The sequence below is a fragment of the Ailuropoda melanoleuca genome, chromosome 9 (assembly GCF_002007445.2).
Source record: "Ailuropoda melanoleuca isolate Jingjing chromosome 9, ASM200744v2, whole genome shotgun sequence".
Taxonomy (NCBI): Eukaryota; Metazoa; Chordata; class Mammalia; order Carnivora; family Ursidae; genus Ailuropoda; species Ailuropoda melanoleuca.
In genome coordinates this window covers 4,182,601-4,206,812 of record NC_048226.1, presented here as the reverse complement: position 1 = coordinate 4,206,812, position 24,212 = coordinate 4,182,601, and the positions used below count along the sequence as shown (strand labels likewise).

Here is a 24,212-nt window from a genome sequence, read left to right as displayed (position 1 = left end):
CGCGTACCACAAGAGGGAGATAAACAGGCACTGGGAAGGTCTCACCAGAAGCAGCTCAAGGGGTTGCCAAGAAGCCCCTTCAATCTGTCCCCATCAAATCCTCCCAAGGCAACAAGGGGTCCTAAGGGGAGTGGCTCTTCTCCATCCATTTGGTTACCCTTCACACAAAGAAAAACAAAGCCTCCACATCTCAGAGTTACTCCACCCCACTGACCCTGCCTACCCCTTGCTAGGGTCAATGCTCCTACCCATATGTTAAGCCAATTCCAATATCCTAGTGCCACCCAGCCTCACCTGAGGTTAAAATTATTCCCTTGCCATGATTCAGGGACCACCTATCCTCATATACAGGTCCCTAGTTCTAAAAACCACTTAGAATCTGGACATCCAGCGATCAGCCACTTAGGTCCCCTCCCCCACCTAAAAGTGTTTTGCTTCATCATCTCCAAGACAGGCCTGGGCACTAGGGGGTTAGCTGGATCTTTTCTGCATAAGACTGTCACCTTGGGGACCCTTCTCAGGGCCACCCCAGGTGCAGACTAACAACTCCAGGGAATTTATCAGGGTAAGTGGAAAAGCCATGCCTGCCTTTACGAGCAACCATCTGTCCTGCCACACTCACAGCCAGCATTTCCATCTCTTGCAAAACAGCTCCATGTTGTATGGCCGGGGGGGGGTGGGTGGGTTGATGCAAAGGGGAAGAGAACAACTGTTGCTGTGGATATCTTCGCTCGCCACCCCATGCGTCCCCCCTCCCCCAGCCAACTCATTTTCTGGCACTCACCCGAGTGTGTGCTGCTCTGGGCTGAGGAATCCGAGTCCTGGGTGCTCCAGGGTCGGTCCCAGCCTGTGAGACTGAGGGACTGCAGGCCAAGGCACAAGTCATTTGCATCTGGGAGGCCCCGGGAAGAATCTTGCGCAGAGGTGGGGAAAAGCATCCTGCTTGCAACTGTTTCTTCAGAGTCCTGGAAGTCTGCTTTGGACAGGAGGACAGCAGAAACCCCAGAGTTAAGGGCTGTTTTCGCCAGTATTATCAAAAATAAATATTATTAATAGTAGTTTCCCCAAGCCCAAGGAGCAGACATCCAAGCTGGCTGGATGCTGCGGCCACTGCCTCTGCACTTTTGGGGGCGTTAGAGCAAGAGCAGTTGCCATACAGCCCCCCTCCCCACATACACACCCCTATCCCGTCTGCATCACAGACGGGCCAGCATGTGATCAGGCTGCTGATGCCTCCCGCTGCCAGTGACATCAGCCGGCTGAGCCGTGCAACAGAGCGCGGCATCATCCCTCACAGAACGGGGGAGGAGCAGGAGGGGACGACGGGGAGGAGACTTGCCTCCCCGGGAAAAGACAGCACAACAGCTACTTGGAACAGTCCGGGTGCAGGGCCGGTAAGTCAGGGTTCTGAGGCAGCGCCCTCCGGTCTCCAGCAATGGTGGCCAAGCGGCCCTCAGGCACGACTGAAGTCCTCTCTGCTGACAGCAACGCCAGAGCAGCCGACTGCCTGCTTGTGTAGCTCTGCCCTCCTGCCCCTCCCTTCCCCTCCCTCTGCTCTCCACCCCCAAACCCAAAAACACTCTAGTCCTGGACTCTCTCCAGCTGCTTGCTCAAGCCCTGGTTTTGCAGCCCAATGCAAAGCTTCACAATCCTGCTAGCAAAAACCGATGTGCTCCAAGTGGCCCCTGAGCAGCACCCTGACACAGCAGTGTTTATCATGGAGGAACAGGGTCACCTTCAGAAAGACACGCACACTTGGACCCTGGGGAACAACACCTGGTACCCCGGGCTTGTCTGGAGCAGTTTATCAGAGAGAAAAGGGGTCAGCTGTGCCAGAGGGAAGGGAATCACTGGGCTGCTCAGGTGTGCCCCACAACCCCCATGCCAGGGTAAGCTCTGCCCTGACCAGGACAATCCCTGTCCCCAGGGTTCCCTCACCCCAAGAGGATGGGCAGGAGTCATAGCAGACAGGTCAGGTCCAGCTCCCCTACCCTCCAGCAACCTTAGGGACAGACTGGAGCAACGCTGCTTAAACAGAGGAGAAACGGTCCCAGTCGTATTCTGCCTCATCAGAAATCCCGTGTTCCGGAGCTCCCCCCACCCGGCTCTGTTGATGCTCTTTCTCTGGCCTTCCAGGAGCACTCACAGCTACACTGGCCAGCTGGGAGGCTCACGGATGCCTCGCTCAGGGGTGCTGCCCGGGACCCAGGCCCTACTTCTGTGACCACTCACAGCTCCAGCAACAAGGTCCAGCTCTGCCGAGAGATTGTGGAACCTCCGCCATTTCCTCTTTGCCAACGTGCTCTCCCCCATCAGTCCTTTTCTGTCATGACCTGTAGTCACAAGGCTTCCTCCCTCAGAAAAGAAGGTAGAGCCAAGTCCCAGCCTTGGCAGACAGGCCGCTCACACCTAGACCAGGCTGGCAGCACTCCCCCTTACTTGTTCTCCTGTGTTCCATGAGGAGTAACCAGATACAGGAAGCAGGCCCACCTGGGACTGCCCGTGACAGGGTCCCAGGTGGGCAGAGGCAGGGGTAATGCTGTTAGCTGCAGGAGAAGCCAGCCACAGCCACCTGCATATACCCTTACGTCCTCAGCCACTCAGGCATAGCTGAGGGGAGAAATGACCAGTCCATGGGAGGGACTCCTCCCCTTAGAGGTGGTTTTTTTTTTTTTCATTTTTTTTTTCATTTTTTTTCTTTTTCTTTTCTTTCTTTCTTTTTTTTTTTTTTTTAGAGCTTTGCTGCTGTGTCATCCAACCACGTTATTCCTGTCTCGCTATAGATACTCTGCTTGCTCCCTGTCTGTGTTTGTTAAAGCCCAGTTCACCACTGCACCATAGTGGTGTTGTCCTCGCCCCAGAACACTCCCTCCTGCTTCTCTATGTCCACACTCCACACAACCAAAGGGTATACTTAAAAATAAAATAATCTGTATGTACTAATTACAAAAATGTAATGCTACCTTTAAAAACATCCATATTTAAGTACCCATTCCCCCCAAACCAGCTATCCATATAGTCCCTTCCACGCCACAGTGAGCCCACCTATGCCTAGAAGCAACAGTCCCCCCCAACCTCTAAAATGAGGGTTTTGTGTCCATGAATGCCCCATGCCCTTGGCAAAGAGAACCTAATCACTAACTGTACTCTTGCTGCCCCAAGTCTAGTGTGGCAGACCAGCAGTATCAGTATTACCGGCAGCTTGTTACGAATACAGAATCTCAGCGCTCCCCCTCCCGAGACCTACAGAAGTGATCTACATTTTAACAAGATTCCCAGTTGATATGCATGCACATAAAAGTTTGAGCGATACTATCCATACAACTTCCACAACGTTTCCACCCCAAGCTGACAGACCCAGCCCAAGCAGCGGAGCTGTTTAAGGACACTGATGGCTACACGGATCCAGAAGGTCCAGGATCTAAATACACCTGACCTTCACGCCCAGCGTCCCCACTACAGGCATCACCTCTATCCTCATCCAGACATTCTCCATTCCACGGTTTCTTCCAGATAAAGGCTTTCACTACCACTGCAGGATTCCTTCACTAGATCCTAAAATCAATGGAGCCCATACCCATTAAATGCTTAATGTAGCAGGCCAGGAAAAATTAAATAGCTGTAAAAGTCTGATAGATCTTGCTTTGCTCACCAGGTCTGTCACTGTGTGATCTCAGCCAAGTTACTCAGCCTTTCTGAGCTTCTTTTTATCTGTAAAGTGGCAATCGCAGGTGCCTTCCAGGACCACATAAAGCATCTGGTACACTGCCTGACACAAAGTATTTTATCAGTATTTTATTTTCAGTAGGGTAACCATATAATTTATCATCCAGACCAAAGCATTTTTGAGAGAGAAAGGGGGCAAAATTTTAATAATCATACCAGGACAAACATCCAGTTTTGAAGTAAGTCACAGAGACAACAAGTACAGCATCAGGTAAACAGTTAATAATACTATAGTAACGTATGGGGACAGACGGTGCCACGACTTACTGTGCTGAGCACGGAGTAACATACAGAACTGTCCAATCACTAGGCTGCACACCTGAAACTAACATCACGCTCGATGTTAATGATACTTCAATTAAAACAAAATCCTACCAGGAGAGCAGGCTTAAAAAGAGACTGTAGGTGAACCAGTAGGCATGGCCTCTATCTGCAGCCCGTTGTGTTGAGAAACATTTTACTCAAGAAACAGACTTTTTCTTTCTTTCTTTCTTTCTTTCTTTCTCTTTCTTTCTTTCTTTCTTTCTTTTCTTTTTCTTCCTCTTTCTTTCTTTCTTTCCTTCTTTCTCTTTCCTTCCTTCCTTCTTTCCTTCTTTCCAAGTGATCCCTATACCCAACGTGGAGCTCAAACTCACAACCCCAAGATCAGGAGTCACACGCTATACCAACTATACCGGCCAGGTGCCCTTCCAGAAACCTTTTACGCAAAAAGCCTCCTTTCCAATGGCTGCTGAATCCCATCTCTCCAAACTTACCATTCTGCTCCACCTCTTTCCTCTGTATTTAAAGAAAGTTTGAGAAGTACACTGTCAACCAGGCCAACATGCAGTGAGGGAAGAGGTCTGAAAGGCAAAGGCTAATTTCACTGAGCAAAAGCTCTTCTCTGCTTCTCAAACTCACAGCGGACGCTGGACGGGGACTTGCCCCTTTTAAAACTGGGTGCTATTCTTCATAATCTTTTGCCAAACAAGCACCAGCTAGGCACTCTGAAGTACTAAAAGCCGGTAACCAGAGCAAGATGAAGTGAAAATTCTCATTCTAAGGCAATCTATTGAACAATGTCTCTCTTAAATGTTTTTTCCCTACAATTTCCTTTACCATTCCTAGACAAAGCTTCTAATTTAAATTTCTTAATTTGGTTCAAAATTTTATTTATTTTTGAGATTTTATTATTTGACAGAGAGAGAGAGACAGCCAGCGAGAGAGGGAACACAAGCAGGGGGAGTGGGAGAGGAAGAAGCAGGCTCCCAGCGGAGGATCCTGATGTGGGGCTCGATCCCAGAACACCGGGATCACACCCTGAGCCAAAGGCAGACGCTTAATAATGACTAAGCCACCCAGGCACCCCTGGTTCAAAATTTTAAAATCATTTCTCTTTGAAGAAATATCAGTTATCTTCTTTACAGTTAATCTTCCAAATTTCTTTTTTTTTTTTTTTTTTAAGATTTTATTTATTTATTTGACAGAGATAGAGACAGCCAGCGAGAGAGGGAACACAAGCAGGGGGAGTGGGAGAGGAAGAAGCAGGCTCACAGCAGAGGGAGCCTGATATGGGGCTCGATCCCATAACACCAGGATCACGCCCTGAGCTGAAGGCAGACGCTTAACCGCTGTGCCACCCAGGCGCCCCTAATCTTCCAAATTTCTTAGCAGCCAAACAACTCAGGGAAATAAGTAAACTGACCCAAAGTTTAAAGTTTGCCACAATCTAAAATACAGTCCCCTGGCAGACTCAAAATGCAGAGTTGAACCAGGGACCCTGGCTCCGGGGCTTGGAGTGGCCTCAACTCTGATCTTTTCCATCTTCATAAGAGCCTGTCTGTTCTCTGATGACTCCTCTGCTGGCAGAACTTAGCACAAAATTGCTCGGCGTCCACTGCAGCCACCATTCCTGAGCATCTGGTGAGTAGGGGAAGGAAGACAAGAGCAGTGCCAGGAGGCCCTCACTTGTGAAACCATGAAGGCAGGCGCCATAGTACAAAGGCAGATGGTGACTGCAAAAAGTTGGTTGAGGCCCATGGGACACCTGAGTTGGCTTCAGAGAACAGATATATCACAAGCTGATCCTAGGAAAAAGGGGACCTAATTTTGAGGAGGTAACAGGGAACAAGGTAAGCAAGGTATGTTAGCATGAGCCGAGCCACGGGAGAACGGAGGCTGGAATGTCAAAATGATGCTCAGCCAAGCAATGAGGAATGTCTGTGAACTCTTAAACAGGAAATAATGTGCAAAAGGCCCCACGATGAACCAGACATCAGAGCTAGGGAGGCCAGGGATGAGAGGGAGAGGAGGGGGTGGAAGAACTGCTGGATACGAAGAAAATACACCAAATGGCATAAGCAGACTACAAAGTTGCATTTAAACCATGACTAGAACAATGTGACAATTCTGCGCACTGATGGAAATTTTGGTTAAAGAACATAGAAAAATACGAACAGTGAATGTGTGAGGTTAGCAGGCTGCTCATGGATTTTCTTTTAGTAACCACACAATTACAACAATGCAAAAATAAGATCTGTCCTCTCCTTTCTTTTCCCTCTTTTGACCTTAAAGCAGCACACTATTATAGTTTGTCTGGCAGCCACAGTTGAGCTCTTTTACAAAAATCTCAACTTCATCCTCAGATTCCAGTCCCTGGGAACAGCAGAGAAGGACACTGCGTTTGTCCCCATTAGATTCTTTCAAATGACTAACTTTATAGTCAGCCGAGTCTACTTAAGTCAATGATTTATAGTTTTAAGGTTTTAACAAGCCTATAAAGTAGCATTTCTAAGAATGTATTTATAAAGAGACTGTCTTAAAGACAAGTTTCTCACCCAAAAATCCAGAAAACCAAAATTTGAAAATCCATTTTGGCAATTTAAAGAGAAAGAACAAATGTGCAAGGAGTCAGATGTCCATTGAGATCATTTCAACTCTGTTTGCACTATGGCCCTTAACCCCTCACAAGAGCAGGACTCCTCAAACTTGAATGGGCAGACGAATGACCAGGGAATCTTTCTGAAACACGGATTCAGATTCAGTGGGTCTGGGTCAAGCCCAGAACTTGCAATCCAAACTCCCAAATGATGTCAACACACCTGGTATGCTGGCCACTCTCTGAGGAACACAAGCTTTAAAGGGTTTTTCTGCCCCAGATCGCCTCTTCCAGGTACCTCACCCCATTCTTACTCAACCCCACTTCCTTCACAGTGTTCTTTCCACTAAACAAGTACCTTCTAAGGCTGTCACCTCTCCGATCAAAGCCAGTCTTTGGGCCCCAGCTTACTGATTAACTTTCTTTTACACTATTCACCAGGCATGAAAGGTTAAGCTTGAGTGAATCACAACTTCCCCGAAGTTCACACTCTAGAGAATAATTTATTGTTAATCTGCGTGCTGGTAAGTGAAACAATAGTTTAGATAAGAGCACCTGCATGATGGCTAAGACATTCAGGGAAAGCTTACATATGATGTTAGCTATACGCTAAATCACATTACAGATTAAGGTAGGAGAGACAAACTGATTCACTTTCTATGTCCCACCGTAAAAGTGGGATCCTTGTATTATTTTAGCCTTAACTGCTTTTAATAATCTTCAAATAAAGTCCACAAATTATTTCCATGTTATAGTGATTTTTATATTTCTTAAAATGAATATTAACAATGTTTAGATTCTAAAGTGTCATACACCATGTTCATACATTGAAGGATTAAATATTGTTAAAAAGTTAATTCCCACCCGATTGATCTATGTGGTCAATGCAAGCCCAATAATATACCTGGCCTTTGAGCAATACAGTGGGGACAGACCCTTTAACACACAGTGCTGAAACCACCACATATCCACATGGGGAAAAAACGCACCTTGACCTCCACTTTCCACCATATAGGAACATTAATTCAATAGGGATCAAAGAGACCTAAAAAGTTAAAACTAAAGCCTAAGAAAACACAGACTTTCTGTGACTTGGGGTGGGGGAATGCACAGACACAAAGGTTCCCTATGGAGGACACAGAAAGATATGATCATTAGAAAAAACTTTTGAGGCACCTGGGTGGCTCAGTCAGTTAAACATCTGCCTTCAGCTCAGGTCATGATTTCAGGGTCCTGGGAATGAGCCCGGCATCGGGCTCCCTGCTCAGTGGGGAGTCTGCTTCTCCCTCTCCCTCTGCCCCTTCCCCCTGTAGAGTTCACTTCGCCCTCTGCCCCATACCTCACTCGCGCTCTCAGATAAATAAAATCTTTTTAAAAAAATCAAAGAAAAAAAACTTTTGATAAACTGAACTTATCAAAGTTAAAAACTTCTGTCCATCAAGACACCATTGAGAAAATAATCGGGCAAGCTACAAAGTGGGAGAAAATATCTGCAATCCTATCTGATAAATGGCTAGTATATAGAGTGTATAAGAAACCTTAACTCAAAAGTAAAAGAAAAAAATATTTTTCAAAAGGGCACAAGATATGGAAAGGTATTTCACAAAGATATATAACTGGTCAGTAAGCACTTGAAAACATCATTAGTCCAAGAAATGCAAACTGGACCACAAGGAACTACTACACGCCCAGCAGACGGCCAAAATTAGAAACACTGGCTCCACGTTTTGCCAACATTTAGTGCTGCCGATCAGAACTTCCACGCATTATACGCAGTACAATCACTTTCGAAAAAGGTCTGCAAATTTCTTATACAACTCAACAGAACACGAGTCTATGACCCAGCAAATCCACTCCTAGGTATTCAACCAAGAGGAATGAAGAAAGTATGGGTTTACAAACAGGTCTGTACGTGAACGGTGACAGTAGCTTTATTCATAATCACCAAAACCTAGAGATAGCCCAAGTGACCATCAAGACAGGAATAAAATGTGGCATATGTATTGACTGGGATAGGACTCAGTGGTCAAAAGGAATAAACTGATAGACGCAACATGGAGGAATCAAAGTAATTACCGAAAGTAGCTTTACATAAATGGAGTCATATATACATACTCTTGTTCGAAGTTCTAGAATAGGAAAACTAATATACGATGAAAAGAAATCTGGTGGCTGCCTCTGTGGGAGATGGGGTGGGGACGGGAGGGAGCTAACAGGAAGAGGTAGGAGGAACCTTTATGAGGGGAAGGTAATACGCTGCATTTTGATGGGAATTGGGTTTGGGTGTGTGCATTTATCAGGATGCATCCAGTGATCCATACAGGATTTGTGCATTTCACTGTGTAGAAACTGTATCTCAAAAATTGTAAGCAAATACTGAATATTAGTTAACGATATGCATACTGAAGTGTTTAGGGGTGAATTACATCCACGTCTGCAACTCACTTTGAAGCAGATTATGAAAGTAAGATGAACTGATAAATGGTCAAGGGGATAGATAAATGGGTATATGGTAAAGCAAACGGACAACATGTTGACCGTAGAGTTTAGGTGGCAGGTAGGATGGGTGTTCGTACTTCAGCTTTTCTCTATGTTGGGAAACGTTCATAATAAAATGTTGGGGAAAATTTAAGTCAGACTTTTTCTGACAAAACGCAGGTCTGATTGAACTAATTGGTTTGACAGTAAGAACTGACTTCATTAGATTTTATGGTTGACATTTTCCATAAGTACAGCAAGTTAGAGTCTATAGACCCGAGGTTTTGACAGTACATACTTAAAGTGAGTGGTAAGATAAAAAGCATTTTAAGATACTTTCTTGGCAAAGATGTATTTTTAAATTAACGGTAATTTTCTCAACCCTTTAGGTAAACAGAGGTAAACAAAGTATCTAAGTCAAGGAATGACAGACACAGTAGTTATCTAAAACCTTCATAGAACACTCTTGGTACACTTCCAAAAAACTGAGAAATTTAGTAACTGATGACTTAGGTAACAAATCTTTTCACAAATTAGATGGTTTCCAGTTCTTTCTTTGTCACAAATATGAAGGAGTGAATGGAACTGTCAGCAAGTACAAGACTAAAAATGATGACAGATGTCTGATTTTTTGCATGGAACTCGAGGAGTTCAAACAACTGAGAGACGCTGCTGTGACAACTCCTTCATTTCCCACCTATTTATTTATGCGAATAAGTTTACTCAGAGCACGGATCTATAAAAACAAAAAATAGGAATGTATTTGGAGTTGAAAACCCTGAGTCATTCCAGCAATAAGTGAGTCATCCAAAATTACATGGGTTTTTAAAATGTCTCATCTATCTCATTAAGAAGCACTTCCAATAAACAATTATTAAAGAAAATTTTTTTTTTTTTTAAAGATTTTATTTATTTTTTGACAGAGATAAAGACAGCCAGCGAGAGGGGGAACACAAGCAGGGGGAGTGGGAGAGGAAGAAGCAGGCTCATAGCGGAGGAGCCTGATGTGGGGCTCGATCCCGTAACGCCAGGATCACGCCCTGAGCCGAAGGCAGACGCTTAACGACTGCGCCACCCAGGCACCCCTAAAGAAAATTTTATGAAAATTTGTAACACTGAGATTGTCTTAATCAATTGTCATAGCAATCAAAGGCCACAGCAACCCAGAACACTTCCAGCCTTTTAGTCACAGAAAATAATTTAAAACTTCAATTTATGTACTGTTTTGTTGCAGAGAAGTATAACATATGATCAACAAAAGACCCAGGGGCGCCTGGGTGGCACAGCGGTTAAGCGTCTGCCTTCGGCTCAGGGCGTGATCCCGGCGTTATGGGATCGCCCCACGTCAGGCTCTTCTGCTGTGGGCCTGCTTCTTCCTCTCCCACTCCCCCTGCTTGTGTTCCCTCTCTCGCTGGCTGTCTCTATCTCTGTCGAATAAATAAATAAAATCTTAAAAAAAAAAAAAAGACCCATAAATGTAAAATATTACACTGGGATAGAGTTCCACAGGAGAAGTACACTAGAAATATGAGGAAAGAAGAGGAACAATGAAAAACAGCCTACTGTTAAACAATGGGTTTACATATTTTTCAAACAGGTAATAGGTATCAAATTTTTTATTCCACTGGACACATTTTCACTTATGATTATTTAGATAGAAAATTAGATATGCAAGAAATACATTGTATTTTTAAAAAATTTTTATTGTGGTAAACTATACATAAAATTTTACCATTCTGGCCATTTTTAAGTATACAATTCAGAGGCATTAAGTACATTCACATTTTTGTGCACCTACCGCCACTATGTATGGCCAGAACTTTTTCATCTCAAATTGAAACTCTGTGCCTGTTAAACACTAACTTCCCACAACCCCCATCTCCAGTCCCTCGTAACCACTTCCTGTCTCTATGAACTCAACTATTTCAGGACCCTCACAGAAGTAGACTCGTACATTATCTGTGCTTTGTGTCTTAGTTCACCTTGTGGGATGTTCCAGGTTCACCCACGTTGTAGCTTATATCAGAATGTCCTTCCTGGGGCGCCTGGGTGGCACAGCGGTTGAGCGTCTGCCTTCGGCTCAGGGCGTGATCCCGGTGTTGTGGGATCGAGCCCCACATCAGGCTCCTCCACTGTGAGCCTGCTTCTTCCTCTCCCACTCCCCCTGCTTGTGTTCCCTCTCTTGCCAGCTGTCTCTATCTCTGTCGAATAAATAAAATCTTAAAAAAAAAAAAAAAAAAAGAATGTCCTTCCTGCCTAAGGCTGAATACTATTCACCGTGTGTATACACCACATTTTGTTTACCCACTCAACTGTCAGTAGACATTTGGGTTATTTTTACCTGTTGGCTGTTGTGAACAGTATTGCCGTGAACACTGGTGTACAAATATGCGTTCAATTCCTTTGCGTATATACCTAGAAGTAGAACTGATGGTAATTCTACATTTAATGTTTAATTTTTGGGAAACACCATACCGCTTTCCATAGTGACAGCACCATTTTACATTCCGCAACGCACATGTGTTCTAAATCCTCCATGTCCTCACCTACACTCCTTCCTATTGTTTTGACAATGACCATCCTAATGGGTGTGGACTCATTGTGGGTTATATTGGTTTTTTTTTTTTTGATCAATGGGATGTATACAAACAAATGTTTGAAGACTGCTGCTGCCCCATTCATGAATCTCCTAGACCTTGTTTTTAAAAATCTTCCACACACCAGGATTTCTTTGAACTGTTGTTCTTCCTATGGCATCCAAGTGGTCCCTAAGTGCAAATGCCATCTTCCTGCAGGATTCTGATCGCAGTGATAGTCCACAGGTAAATATGGGACCCAACCTGGGCCAGAAGAACCCATTCCTAGGACTACAGAGACCAGTCCAGGTATGGGCACAACTCACACCAAGCTAACTGGGAGTCCTCTTTGAGATTTTTCTAATTAGATATAGTGGAGGAAGAACCATTTCTTGGCTTCATGATGCTAGAGAATGTGAACATATCCCCTTCCTCAGGTAAGAGGGCAATTGTGCAAGAGGAGAAAATGAAACCCACGCTTGGGGAGAGGCTGCAAAGAGACAAGATCTTGACAAAATTCAAGGCCCTGGATTCAGCATCCTTGCTTAGTTTTCTGGCCATTTCTTCCTATTCTGTGAAGTATATACCAAGAACCTTCCAACACATCTTACATTTTGCTAAGGTTAGTTCTAATCAGGTGTTTGGTCATTTGCCAATAACAGTGTTCCGCATAATTCAGGCCCTTTAGAAAGGACTGACCAAACAAGTAATCACTACCAGTGGGATGAGAATCTCTGGGACAAAAGTCCCTAATGCCCCGCCACCAGATGAGTGTCAGCCACAGAGAAAATCAGGAAAGGATCTAAAAGTCCACTTAGTTAAATCTTTTTCCTCCCACTAGAGAGCAAGCAAGGCCCAGAGAGAGGACCAAAGTGACAAAGCTACTAAGTGGCAGAGGTGGGATCTAAATCCAGGGACCAAGCTGTTCCTCCTCTCTCCTACCCTAGGGCACTTCCTTAGGCCAAGTCTGTCTCATACATGTCCCAACTCAGGCTTGTTTTATCAGTAAATTATTAGTGGATTCTTTTTTTCCCACGTAGGTCCCCATGCAGCATTGTACTGAACCCATCCCACCCTACCAAGAGTTCAATTCTTAACACTCGCCTCTCTCCCCTCTTATCCTCCCCCCAGTCTCCCACTTCTTCAGCGAAATGTCAAGTTCACATTCTGGTGTTTCCAAGATTCCAACGCCATGTGTGTGTGTTATTTTTGAAAGTGACAATTTAACTTCTTCCCCATGGAAAGCAAGAGAGGACTGCTGATTGAGCCCAGCTCCACCTAATCCAGGTTTTGAAGACTCTGGTCCAGGGTCCCAGCATACAATATGCTGCCAGAGCTGTGCCTGAGTGCTACGTAAAACCTGTGTGATATAAACACAATGAAGTGTGAGGCTCTACTCAAATCTGGGATCTGCACAAGTTCCTTACACATGACACCAAATTGGAGACCCCTTACAGTGCCAAACCACAGCAGATCCAGAGAATAGAAAAGCCAGGGATTTTTTAAAAGACTGGGTGCTTTCATATACTATGGAAAGACGAATCTGGTACATTTCTGGAAGGTGATCTGACATTTCCACTCAAAGCTTTGAAAGATACTTATTTGATAAAGAATCTTACTTCTAGAGATTTATTCTATATCCAGATACCACAGATGTAGCCAAAGTTTTAACTTTAGGTACTTTCTACTAGTGTTTATTTTATTTTTTTAAAGATTTATTTATTTATTTATTTATTTATTTGACAGAGAGAGAGAGAGACAGCCAACGAGGGAGGGAATACAAGCAGGGGGAGTGGGAGAGGAAGAAGCAGGCTTCCAGGAGAGGAGCCTGATGTGGGACTCGATCCCAGAACTCCAGGATCACGCCCTGAGCCAAAGGCAGACGCTTAACAACTGTGCCACCCAGGCGCCCCTCTACTAGTATTTAAAACAGACACCTATGTAAGCATATGATCTCCAATAGTTTGAAATTCTTAACTTTTTAAACTATCAACAATTTGGCAGTCTGCTAAAGCCTATTGATACCTTCTAAGAATAATGTTGTTAAATATGTAAAATAGTGATAATTTGGGTTTTTAAAAAGATTTTATTTGAGAGAGAGCATATGACTGGGGGGTGGTGCAGAGAGAGAGAGAGGAAGAAGCAGACTCCCTGCTGAGCAGGGAGCCCAAAGTGGGGCTAGAACCAGGACCCCGGGATCATGATCTGGGCTGAAGGCAGATGCTTAATGGACTGAGCCACCCAGGCTCCCCAGTTTTTTAAAGATTTGGGGGGAGCAAACAAGTGAGGGGTAGGAGCAGAGGGAGAGGGACAAGCAGACTTCACACTGAGCAGAGCCACACACGGAGCTCGATCTCACAACCCTGAGATCACTACCTGAGCCAAAACCAAGAGTCGGACGCTTAACTGACTGCACCCCCCAGACGCCCCAGTGATAATTTTGAAGTAATGATGAGTATAGACAACATTTCAAAATATGTGCAATATCTGTAAAGAAATCAGATACAAAATGTCTGACCATCCTACTGACAATGAGGATTATTACCAAAGTATTAGGCCCTATTATTGTGATTTATTGCCAACATTTACAATAGAAAGAAATGCTACATTTCAGGTAAACATGGGTGAAAATAAAAATCTCTTCACCTGTCTAAGTTCCTAGACTCCCTGAACTCTATCCATGGATCCAGGTTGAGAATCCCATATTGTGTCTATTTACACAGTAAAATGCTATGTAACTTTGACAGAGACATAGAAAGTCAATGACTCTAAAAGATAAAAGGACAAGAAAGAGCTAAATCACAATGTAGTGTGTTCAGAAAGCTTTCACTTTAATAAATACGTGTGTGCGTGTGTGTGTTAGAAAAATACTTGATATGCTAAAATGTTAGTTATCCCTGAGTAGTGGGACTACATAGGATTCTTTTCCTTTTGTCTGTTTCACAATGAGCATATTGAAACAATAAAAACATACAGGTTATTAAACAGGGCAACTAAGATTTAATATCCCCTACCATAAACTCGAAAAAATTTCTAAAAGATTTTTACAAAGAAAAATCCATATTAAAAGATTTTAAATTTGACATTAAGAGTTCAATAATACAAAATTAGGATTATAATTTAACACAATAAACCATAGAATATTAAAAATAGAAGGGACTTTGGAGTCCACTTAGTCCAAGCCCCTCACTTCACAGCAGAATCCCCTTCCCTGCTGTGGATTCTGGCTTTAACCCTTGACTTCTGCACAGTTCCCCTCCCCCATTATTGTACTCATTTCTTCAGTCAAAAATAAAAACACCTACATTTAGAAGTTGGAATGCACACACTGCAGAGGGAGTAATCCTACCTGTGATCCAAACATCATCAAGCCTTAGCTCTGAGTGGCAAAGCCCTGACATTCCAGCAGATGGGGATGGTACCACACAGACCAAGGATTTTAGAAATTAAACACCACATTCCCTACTTTATAAAGCGAGAAAAAGAGCAGAGTCCATGGATAGGCTCTAGAATAACCTGATAAGATGCATTTCCCTCCACGGACTGGAGTCTCAGGGTTGCTTCCCCTCCCACTTTCTACCACAGCTCCTCTACGCTGTACTCTTCTCCTCGAGTCCGAGTGTTTCTGTCGCCCTCTCTACACACAACCTCACTTGGAGCTGGGCTGAGAAAGTCAAAGAGAATGAGGTCAACAGAGTTGGACACAGTGAAGGACAGACACAAAGATGCTGGCATCCAGCTCATGCTTGCCCTCCTCCACTCCACATCTGTGATTCCGCCCTACAACAGGCCCTGGAGACAAGAGCAAGCCCAGACCCACCTCCGGGGGCAGGGGCAACAGCTGTGTACAGATTCTCCACCAGCCCCCCTGCAGGCCTGACCCCAGCAGCCAGATGTGCCTCACTTCCTAGGGTGCCCTGTGAGCCCCGACTGTCCACCTACACCAGTACTTCAAGAGGGCTGCTCAATGATGCTTCTGGGATCTTTCCCCTCCCCACCCCCTGCCAACGATGTAACGTAAGTCCTATAATATCTAAGTCCTCTAATAAATCCTTAGTCCATAGTAACCACCGTGGTTCTGCTTCCTGGTCAAACTCTGAGACTGTCTCATAAAGGACAGCCAGAAATTTCACTTCGAGAGCCAAGGACATAAGCAAATTTGGATTAGCTGCCAGGCTCAAGAGTCCTAAGGTGAACCAAAGAGGATGGATGCAACCCCCTGGCCTGCCAGTCTGTTCCACATTCCTCTAGAACTGCCTTGTCCCATTCAGAACACACCAGCCACATGGGGCCACTGGGCACTTAAAAAGTAGCTGTTCCAACTAGGGAAGTGAATTAAAATTTAAATTAAAAAACTGGGGCGCCTGGGTGGCTCAGTCATTAAGCATCTGCCTTCGGCTCAGTTCATGATTCCAGGGTCCTGGAATCAAGCCCCACATTGGGCTCCCTGCTCTGTTGGGAGCCTGCTTCTTCCTCTCCCACTCCCCCTGCTTGAGTTCCCTCTCTCACTGCCTCTCTGTCAAATAAATAAATAAAGCCTTAAAAAAAAATTAAAAAACTGGCAACTTGGGTCTGTTATTGGAACACTTTTAGTATGGTTCAGAACGTGAGGATGTGACTCTATATTTTCAACTTTATATTTTATAAGACAAATATATATCAACTCTTTCAGATGAAAATTTATAGTTCAAATCAAGACAGGCTGTGAATGTGAAATATAATGCAGATCATTAGAATAAACTGCATATAATCTCGCAATAAATACATGTATCAAATGTTATACACCAAATACTAACACAATATTATACATCAAGCGTTTCTCAATGAAAAATTATAAACTATATATTCAGCGCATTTTGAAGACTTAGTACGAAAAAAAATCTATGAAATACCTCCTAATGTTTATATAAATCACATGTTGAATATTTTGGAGTAAAATTATTAGAATGAAAAAGATAAAACACATGGAGAAGGCATTATATCCGTTTTGTAAGTATTGACACCAAAGCTCAAACGAGGTGAGGATGAGTGACCAAGCTGGCTGGGCTGGCTCCCAGATGTCAAAGTGACACACCAGCACTTGGGGTGGATGTACACTTTACATTAAAGACAAAAAAGGTACTATCTCGAGACAATACACAAACACAGGGCAGAAAAATCTCACTTTCATTCCTGCAACACTGCTCATCCTCACTTCTAATCTCCTCTGACTAATAGTTTAAAATAGATTTCTTTTATATCATTTTCTATGCATTTGTGAACACCTTTACCAACACGGGTGTTATCCAACTCTAAGTTCTGTCAATGTGTTAGGTTTAAAAAAAGTACTTAAGTGAGATTCTTATGTGTCAGGCGCCAGCTAATATGTAAGGGAGAAAAAACAGCTACAGCGCTTGCCTTTCTAGATCTGCACGTCTAGGGACTCTAGTGCGGCAATCCAAAGAACCACATCGGTGACGAGCTGCCAGGTGAGTGAAGAGACACAATGATGGAACGGTATATAAAGGAAGTTCTTGGCCCTGGTGCCTGGCTGGCTCCGTCAGTGGCGCATGCCGCTCCTGATCTCGGGGTTGTGAGTTCAAGCCCCACACTGGGTGTAGAGACTACTTAAAAATAAATGTTAAAAAAAAAAAAAAAAAAGAGGTTCCTGGCCCCATGGGGGAAGATAGGCTAGGATTTCCCTGAGGAAGTATGCTTTCCAAATATCTTGTTAATCTGATTTAGCACATCTCTGATTATTAGATAGCTGAAGCATTTTTTTTCCAAACAGAAGAATTAAAAACAGCTGGTAGCTATTAATTTTCAGTTCATAACCCCTGCCCTCCTTTCTGTGAGGATGAGTTCTTATCAGGTGGCCTCTCCTTTACATTAATAAGCTGGTATTATTTTCTTCTGCAAGGCTACAATAAAAAAACAAAAACAAAAACGACTCTAAAAAAGATTTGATTACATTTTCCTAAGCACTTGTTTAAGATTTAAAGCACTTAAAACTACAACAATATTTGTAGAGACCCCTACTTTTAAATATTAATTTTCTTTAAGGAAAAAAGGCACATTAAACAAATTTGATCTCTCTCCTGCTCTCTGAATTTTGATCAGAACAAAAAGTTATGTAAGTTATATTTGGTCTGAAACAGACGGATTGTTGGTAAAAACCAGAAACTCAACTGATGGGCCTAAGAATGAACAGTTCCAAGTTAGTCCGTATTACGTATTCAATGGGGAAGAACCGAAGGACGGAGGTTCAAGGAATAGTCACAGCTATTCCAAATCTGGATTCACACCTGCACACACACACCTTCCTCCACAGGGACACGGAGCCACGCGGTGTGACTCAGGACACTCACTATTCCTGGCCATGATTAACATCCCGAATTGTCTAAACTGCCTGCGAGGAATTTGTCTAAGTCCATCTTAACAGTTTCCTCACGGATTTTATTCACAGGAACTAGGTAACAATGAATTAAAAAGCTACATATTTTCTTTTAACTTCACAACAAAGGAAGGAATCACAATGGTCTCGCAGGCAGTTTGGTTTTCCAGAGCGTCTGGTGGAGTTTCCACTTAAAGAGAAAAAGAAGGTCAGTAGGAAATTCAACAAGGGAAAAGATAAAAGACTAACACTGTTTTAAAAAAAGAAAAGAAAAAGAAAAAGAAAAAAGTTGTTCCACTTTAAAACAAATGGGAATTCAACTAAGAATTCTGCTTACCAACCAGAAAAATTAAAGGTATAATACGCAGTGGTGAGAAGTCCTTTTGGTAATTTTCTTCTCTGCATAATACATAAGACAAGCACTCTCAAATTGCTGGAGGGACCATAAAAGGGCAGCATTTCCATAAATCATAAGGCGCTTAAAAATTAAAACTGTTCAACTTAGTAACTGTATTGCTAAGAATCTCTAAGTAAATTCTCATAAAGAGAGAGAAATGCCTACCTATAGAGATGTTTGTCACAAAGCTATTAAAGGTGAGAAGCTGAAAATAACTATTTTGCTCATTAAGAGGTAGGAACTTAGGGGCGTCTGGGTGGCACAGCGGTTAAGCATCTGCCTTCGGCTCAGGGCGTGATCCCGGCGTTATGGGATCGAGCCCCACATCGGGCTCCTCTGCTATGAGCCTGCTTCTCCCACTCCCCCTGCTTGTGTTCCCTCTCTCTCTGGCTGTCTCTATCTCTGTCAAATAAATAAATAAAATCTTTAAAATAAAAAAAAATAAAAAAAAAAAGAGGTAGGAACTTAGCCATTAATATTCCTGTCTCCACACACTGATGGAGGAGAATGCTTAAGCAGCTGGGGACGGAGAATAAACTATGGAAAGCAGGACTACAACTGCATGAAAATGTCTCGAAGTGCACAGAAAGGGACTAACAGTCTTCCGAACAACCCAAGTAGACTATAGGCAGTAGGATGTATAAATTGGTACTGAGTTTTCCAAACCATCTACAGCAAACATAAATCACAAAATAAATTCAGAAAATGGTTTTAAGGGGCGCCTGGGTAGTGCAGTCGTTAAGCGTCTGCCTTTGGCTCAGGGCATGATCCCGGCGTTCCGGGATCGAGTCCCACATCGGGCTCCTCCTCTGGGAGCCTGCTTCTTCCTCTCCCACTCCCCTGCTGTGTTCCCTTTCTCGTTGGCTATCTCTCTCTCTGTCAAATAAATAAATAAAATCTTTTAAAAAAATGGTTTTAAGAATTTAAAATCTAGGTAAGCTCTCTGACAAAGGAACTCACGATGTATTAAATTTTATTTATTTTTTGAGAGAGAGAGAATCTTTTTTTTTTTTTTTTTAAGATTTTATTTATTTGACACAGAGAGAGACCGCCAGCGAGAGCGGGAACACAAGCAGGGGGAGTGGGAGAGGAAGAAGCAGGCACCCAGCGAGGAGCCTGATGTGGGGCTCGATCCCAGAATGCCGGGATCATGCCCTGAGCCAAAGGCAGACGCTTAACGACTGAGCTACCCAGGTGCCCCTGAGAGAGAGAATCTTAAGCAGACTCCATGACCAGTGCACAGAACGCAATGTGGGGCTCGATCTCATGACCCTGAGATCATAATCTGAGATGAAATCAAGAGTCGATGCTCAATCGACTAAGCCACCCCCAGCTCCCTGCAACTCACGATATATTAAAAAACAGTGCATTTAAATAAAAATGAGCTGTCTTTTAAGAAAAGAACTTGGTAAGCCTTCTGGGATGCTCTTGGTCGTATGTATCAAGAGGCTCTTTGTGCTTATATCCTCTACAGATGTTAGCAATCCAGCATTTCCAGAATTCTACATGAGAGTGAGACATGGTCTAAGACTGGCCTACAAGAGGTTCACCACCACAGAGTTAATGACTGCAGTGTGCACAACTTCACTTGATCTTAGCCAAAAGGCCAAGGGGTGACGTGCACAACTTCCCATAGGAAAGGAAAAGATAAAGTGAGAATTATCTCCTTCCTCAAATCCCCCAGCCTGGAGGTACCTTTAGAAGATTCTTTCATGTGCACAAAGCATGGAAATGCATAGCTTTAAAAAAAAAATACACGAAGAATCAAATGTAGTATTTCTCATCTTTCTTCAAACACTGTATTTTGGAGTCTCGTTTTGTGGCAGCATGGTAGTCCATCCCACGAGCTTTCGCCATGTCTCCCCTGATGGACATTCAGTCTTCCTAGTAGTTATTTCTTCTTCTACAAACGGTAAGGCAACATATGTCCCTCTACATTTAGTTTCACTTTCTTAGGCAAACATTCTTGACAAGTGCGTATTCCTCATGACCCACTATGTTTAAAACTGATAGATATGGCCAAAATTGCCCCAAGAGTAATTCCAGTCTGAATTCCCAACTATGTGTAGACTATTTCTCCACACCCTTACCAAACTTTACTTTGTATGAATAGGTAAAAAATAGAAACCCATTGTTTAAATTTGTGATAAAATTCTCAGACTGCATGACAATGGTCTACTCTATAACTTTTATAAGATTTAGCATTTTCATTGGTTAATTGTCCCCCTTTCCCTCCTAGTACTCCCCATCTCAGAAAATTGATCCACCTAAGTTTGCCAGACAAATTTGATTCTACTCTCCCTCATCCTCCATAATCAGCAAGTCCTGTTAAATCTACTTCTGAAATTCACACTAGCTCTGTCCACTCACCCTGTCTCCACTGTTACCATACTAGTCCAAGCCAACACACTCCACACCTGGACTACTGAAGTCGCTTCCTTTTAACTCTGCTTTACCATTTAACACACTTCCCATCCCACTCAGAGCCTTTCCACCCCCTCACCTATACTAACTTCAGGCCCATCCTACCTACCCCAGGACTTTCCTGGTTGCTCTGCCCTGGTACTAAATCACTTCTTCTATATGGCTGGCTCCTCTTCATTGGGGTCTTAAGCATAAATGCCACTTCTTCAGAGAGAGGATCTCCCTTATTGGTATGTGGGGAAATCATTCATGCAATCACTAACCCTCCCCACACTGCCATTCTCTATCCTGTCCCCTCAGTTCAGATGCTTTCATGTAACTTAGCATAACTACAACTCTGTCCCTGTTCCCCACTCGACTCCTGTAGTTACATGCACACACTTCACAGCTCTTCTCTGCAGAGGCACATCTGTTCACATCTACATTCCCAGCACCGAGAGCAGTTTATTGTATGATGACTGAAAGAACGGTCTCTTCATGTGTGTTCCGGCCATTTTAAAACAGGGTTTAGTCTAATCCATAAGAACACTCTGTAATTTAAGAAAGTTAATCCCCTGCTGCATACTGTAAATATTCCTTTCTCCTTAGTCACATATTCACCCGCTAAAAACATGCAATTCAATGGTTTTTTTATTTCCACAGAGTTGTGCAATCATGATCACAACCAATTTTAGAATATTCCATCACCACAAAAAGAAATGAGTACCCTTTAGCACTCAACCCCCATTTCCCTCCAACTTTTCCCAGTCCAAAGAAACCAATAATTGGGGCACCTGGGAGGCTCAGTCAGTTAAGTGTCCAACCCTTGGTTTTGGCTCAGGTCATGGTCTCAGGGTCATGGGACAGAGTCCCATACTGGGCTCTGTGCTCAGCAGGGAGTCTGCTTAACATCCTCTCTCCCCCCCTCCCCTTGCCCCTCCCCACCACACACTCAGTTTCTAAAACAAATAAATAAATCTTTAAAAAAAAAAAAAAAAGGCAGCTCAAGAATCCACTTTCTATACCTACGTTATTTGCTCATTCTGGGCATTTCATAGAAATGAAATGATGTAACACACGGTCTTTATTTTTTCTCACTTTAGCATATTGTTTCCAAAGTTCATCCATATTTTACTATGAATTAGGCCTTCATTCCTGTCTATCACCAAATGATACTCATTGTATGAATATACCACATTAGTTTATCCACTCATCAGTTGACAGACATCTAAATCATCTCCATGTTTGGGATATTACGAATAATATGTTATAAACGTTCATATGCAAGTTTTTGTGCGGACACGTTTCCATTTCTCTTAGGTCTACACCCAGGAGTGCATTTCTGAGTCACAGAGTAAACTCTATGTTTATCCTTCAAAACTGCTAAACTGTTTTATAAATCAGCTGTAATATTTTACGATAGCAATGTCTGAGGGCTCTAGTTTTTCTACAACTGCTTTTGCCGTTTTTTTCTTATAGCACCCTACTGGGTGTGAGAAGCTCAACTGTTCAAAGATCCGACAATCTAAACAAAAAGGGACGACTGCGTGTGTCAAGACACATCAAACACATCACATCCATGAGCCCACAATGACACTGGAAAACAATTAACTGTTCCACTTCAGAGAATGCCGGAGACTCAGCTCAATATTACGAAAGTAAGTAAATGAAGAAAAATAATCAAGCATTTATGTGGCTTTCCTAAGTGTTTTACTCTTCCACGTAATCAAATAGTTGACGAGTGAAGTTTACTTTTATGGAAGTCTAGCAGCTAATAAACAAAGGCATGAGACTTAGAAAGGCTGTCTTTGGCAACCCTATGCATTACTGCATCCGTGAATCTGCTGCGACTAGACTATAGAAGTGCTCACTGTCCCCTATGAAGTGCTCTCCCATCCTGAGTGCGGGCTGGAGTAAACTTAGACGGTATGTGCACACCCGCTTTCAGGCAGTCTCAAACGCAAAGGCCATTTTAAAACACAAGTTACAACCAATATTGACCAAATATTTTCAGAAGAGCAACAGAATCATGAGGCAGCAAGCTTAACATGAAACCTTCACCTGAGGAAATAAAGACTAATAGAGCCAAGAACAAGTAATTTTGAAATAAATATGCCCAGATGCTAGAAGATCCAGAGGAGACCTTAAAAGTTAAAATCTGATTATGTAAGTAAAACCAGTGAATGGTCTTGGTTGGTGGAACAGAGCTAAAAAACTTAAATGGAAAGACAAAGTTTTCCAAGAGTTATATTAAGCAGGACAAAAAAATGTTAAAAAATAAAAAACTGAAAAAATTACTCACTACCATGCAACTGGATGTGTCCTAACCTCCTTACATGTGCCAAGCGTTAGGCATTTCTTTACAGCAACCATTCACAATAGGGACCAGTACTAGAGAAGAATTAAAGGTTAAATCAAAATTTAAAACCATTCAAGTTTCATTTCCAGTTGTGGCTGACGAGGTTATTCAGACTAACCTTCCAGAAAATCAACAATGCTGATTAAGACAAACATTATCTGAAAAGCACCTGAGATCACAGAAAACAGAGAACTACAAATTTAGTTCTGAAAGGAAGCAGGAACGCAGAAGAGAAAGCAAAACACCAGAGGACCCAAGTCACTGACCCTCTGACGGTACCTGCACTGCTCAGTGACTTGGGGTTTGGAGCCAAGACCTGAAGGAACAAAGAGAAAGAGGTTAAGATGGCCCTGCCCAGCAGGGAGTCTAACAGGATACCCTGTCACTAAGCCAGGACCCCAAGGGCACCTGAGGGTAAAAATGAACCAGAATGAAGCCAGGGACCAAAACCTCTCACCAAAATAACAGAAATTGGAAACTCTCAGGTAGAGCTTAACAGCAAACGAGGCACCGTACAGGACAAGATGTGACTAGAACATAGGGCCAAAATGTCCAAAACAAGGGGGAGAGGCAAAAACAAAACANGAAATTGGAAACTCTCAGGTAGAGCTTAACAGCAAACGAGGCACCGTACAGGACAAGATGTGACTAGAACATGGGGCCAAAATGTCCAAAACAAGGAGGAGAGGCAAAAACAAAAACAAACAAACAAAACAAAAACAGAAAATACTGGAGAAAGGACAAGAGAAGCAAGAATTGAATCAGTAAGTGGAGTCAGTGTTTAACTGCAGTCACAGGGAAAAAGGAAAAAGTGAAGCAGAGGACAGACATGAAGGGACAGTAACTGTGAACTGAGCAGGAAAACAGCCATCCACACATATAAGAAACCCAAGAACCCACAAGCAAGAAAAATAAAGATGCCATATGCAGACTCAGAGTGAAACAGTAAAGAAAACATGGGGACAATGAAAACAAATCGCGTGACATTAAATAACAAGAGATTTCAAAAAAGAAAGACAGATTTCTCAACAAAACCTTAAAAC

At 43.1% G+C, this 24,212-nt stretch overlaps 1 protein-coding gene across 9 annotated transcripts in view; it reads right to left on the bottom strand.

The window, feature by feature from the left end:
• The window catches only part of CPEB1 (cytoplasmic polyadenylation element binding protein 1), a 96,333-nt gene that overhangs the window by 23,971 nt on the left and 48,150 nt on the right, over positions 1-24,212 (bottom strand). For 4 of the 9 annotated variants that reach the window (XM_011225707.3, XM_034667827.1, XM_034667829.1 and 1 more), the window contains exon 3: positions 785-976. In XM_011225707.3, coding sequence (XP_011224009.1) covers positions 785-938 — 154 coding nt within the window. In that variant the 5' untranslated portion in view covers positions 939-976. Of the gene's footprint in view, positions 1-784; positions 977-1,180; positions 1,291-1,339; positions 1,534-24,212 lie in introns of those variants that run through there. The other 5 variants (XM_034667828.1, XM_034667830.1, XM_011225709.3 and 2 more) reach the window with 4 other exon arrangements.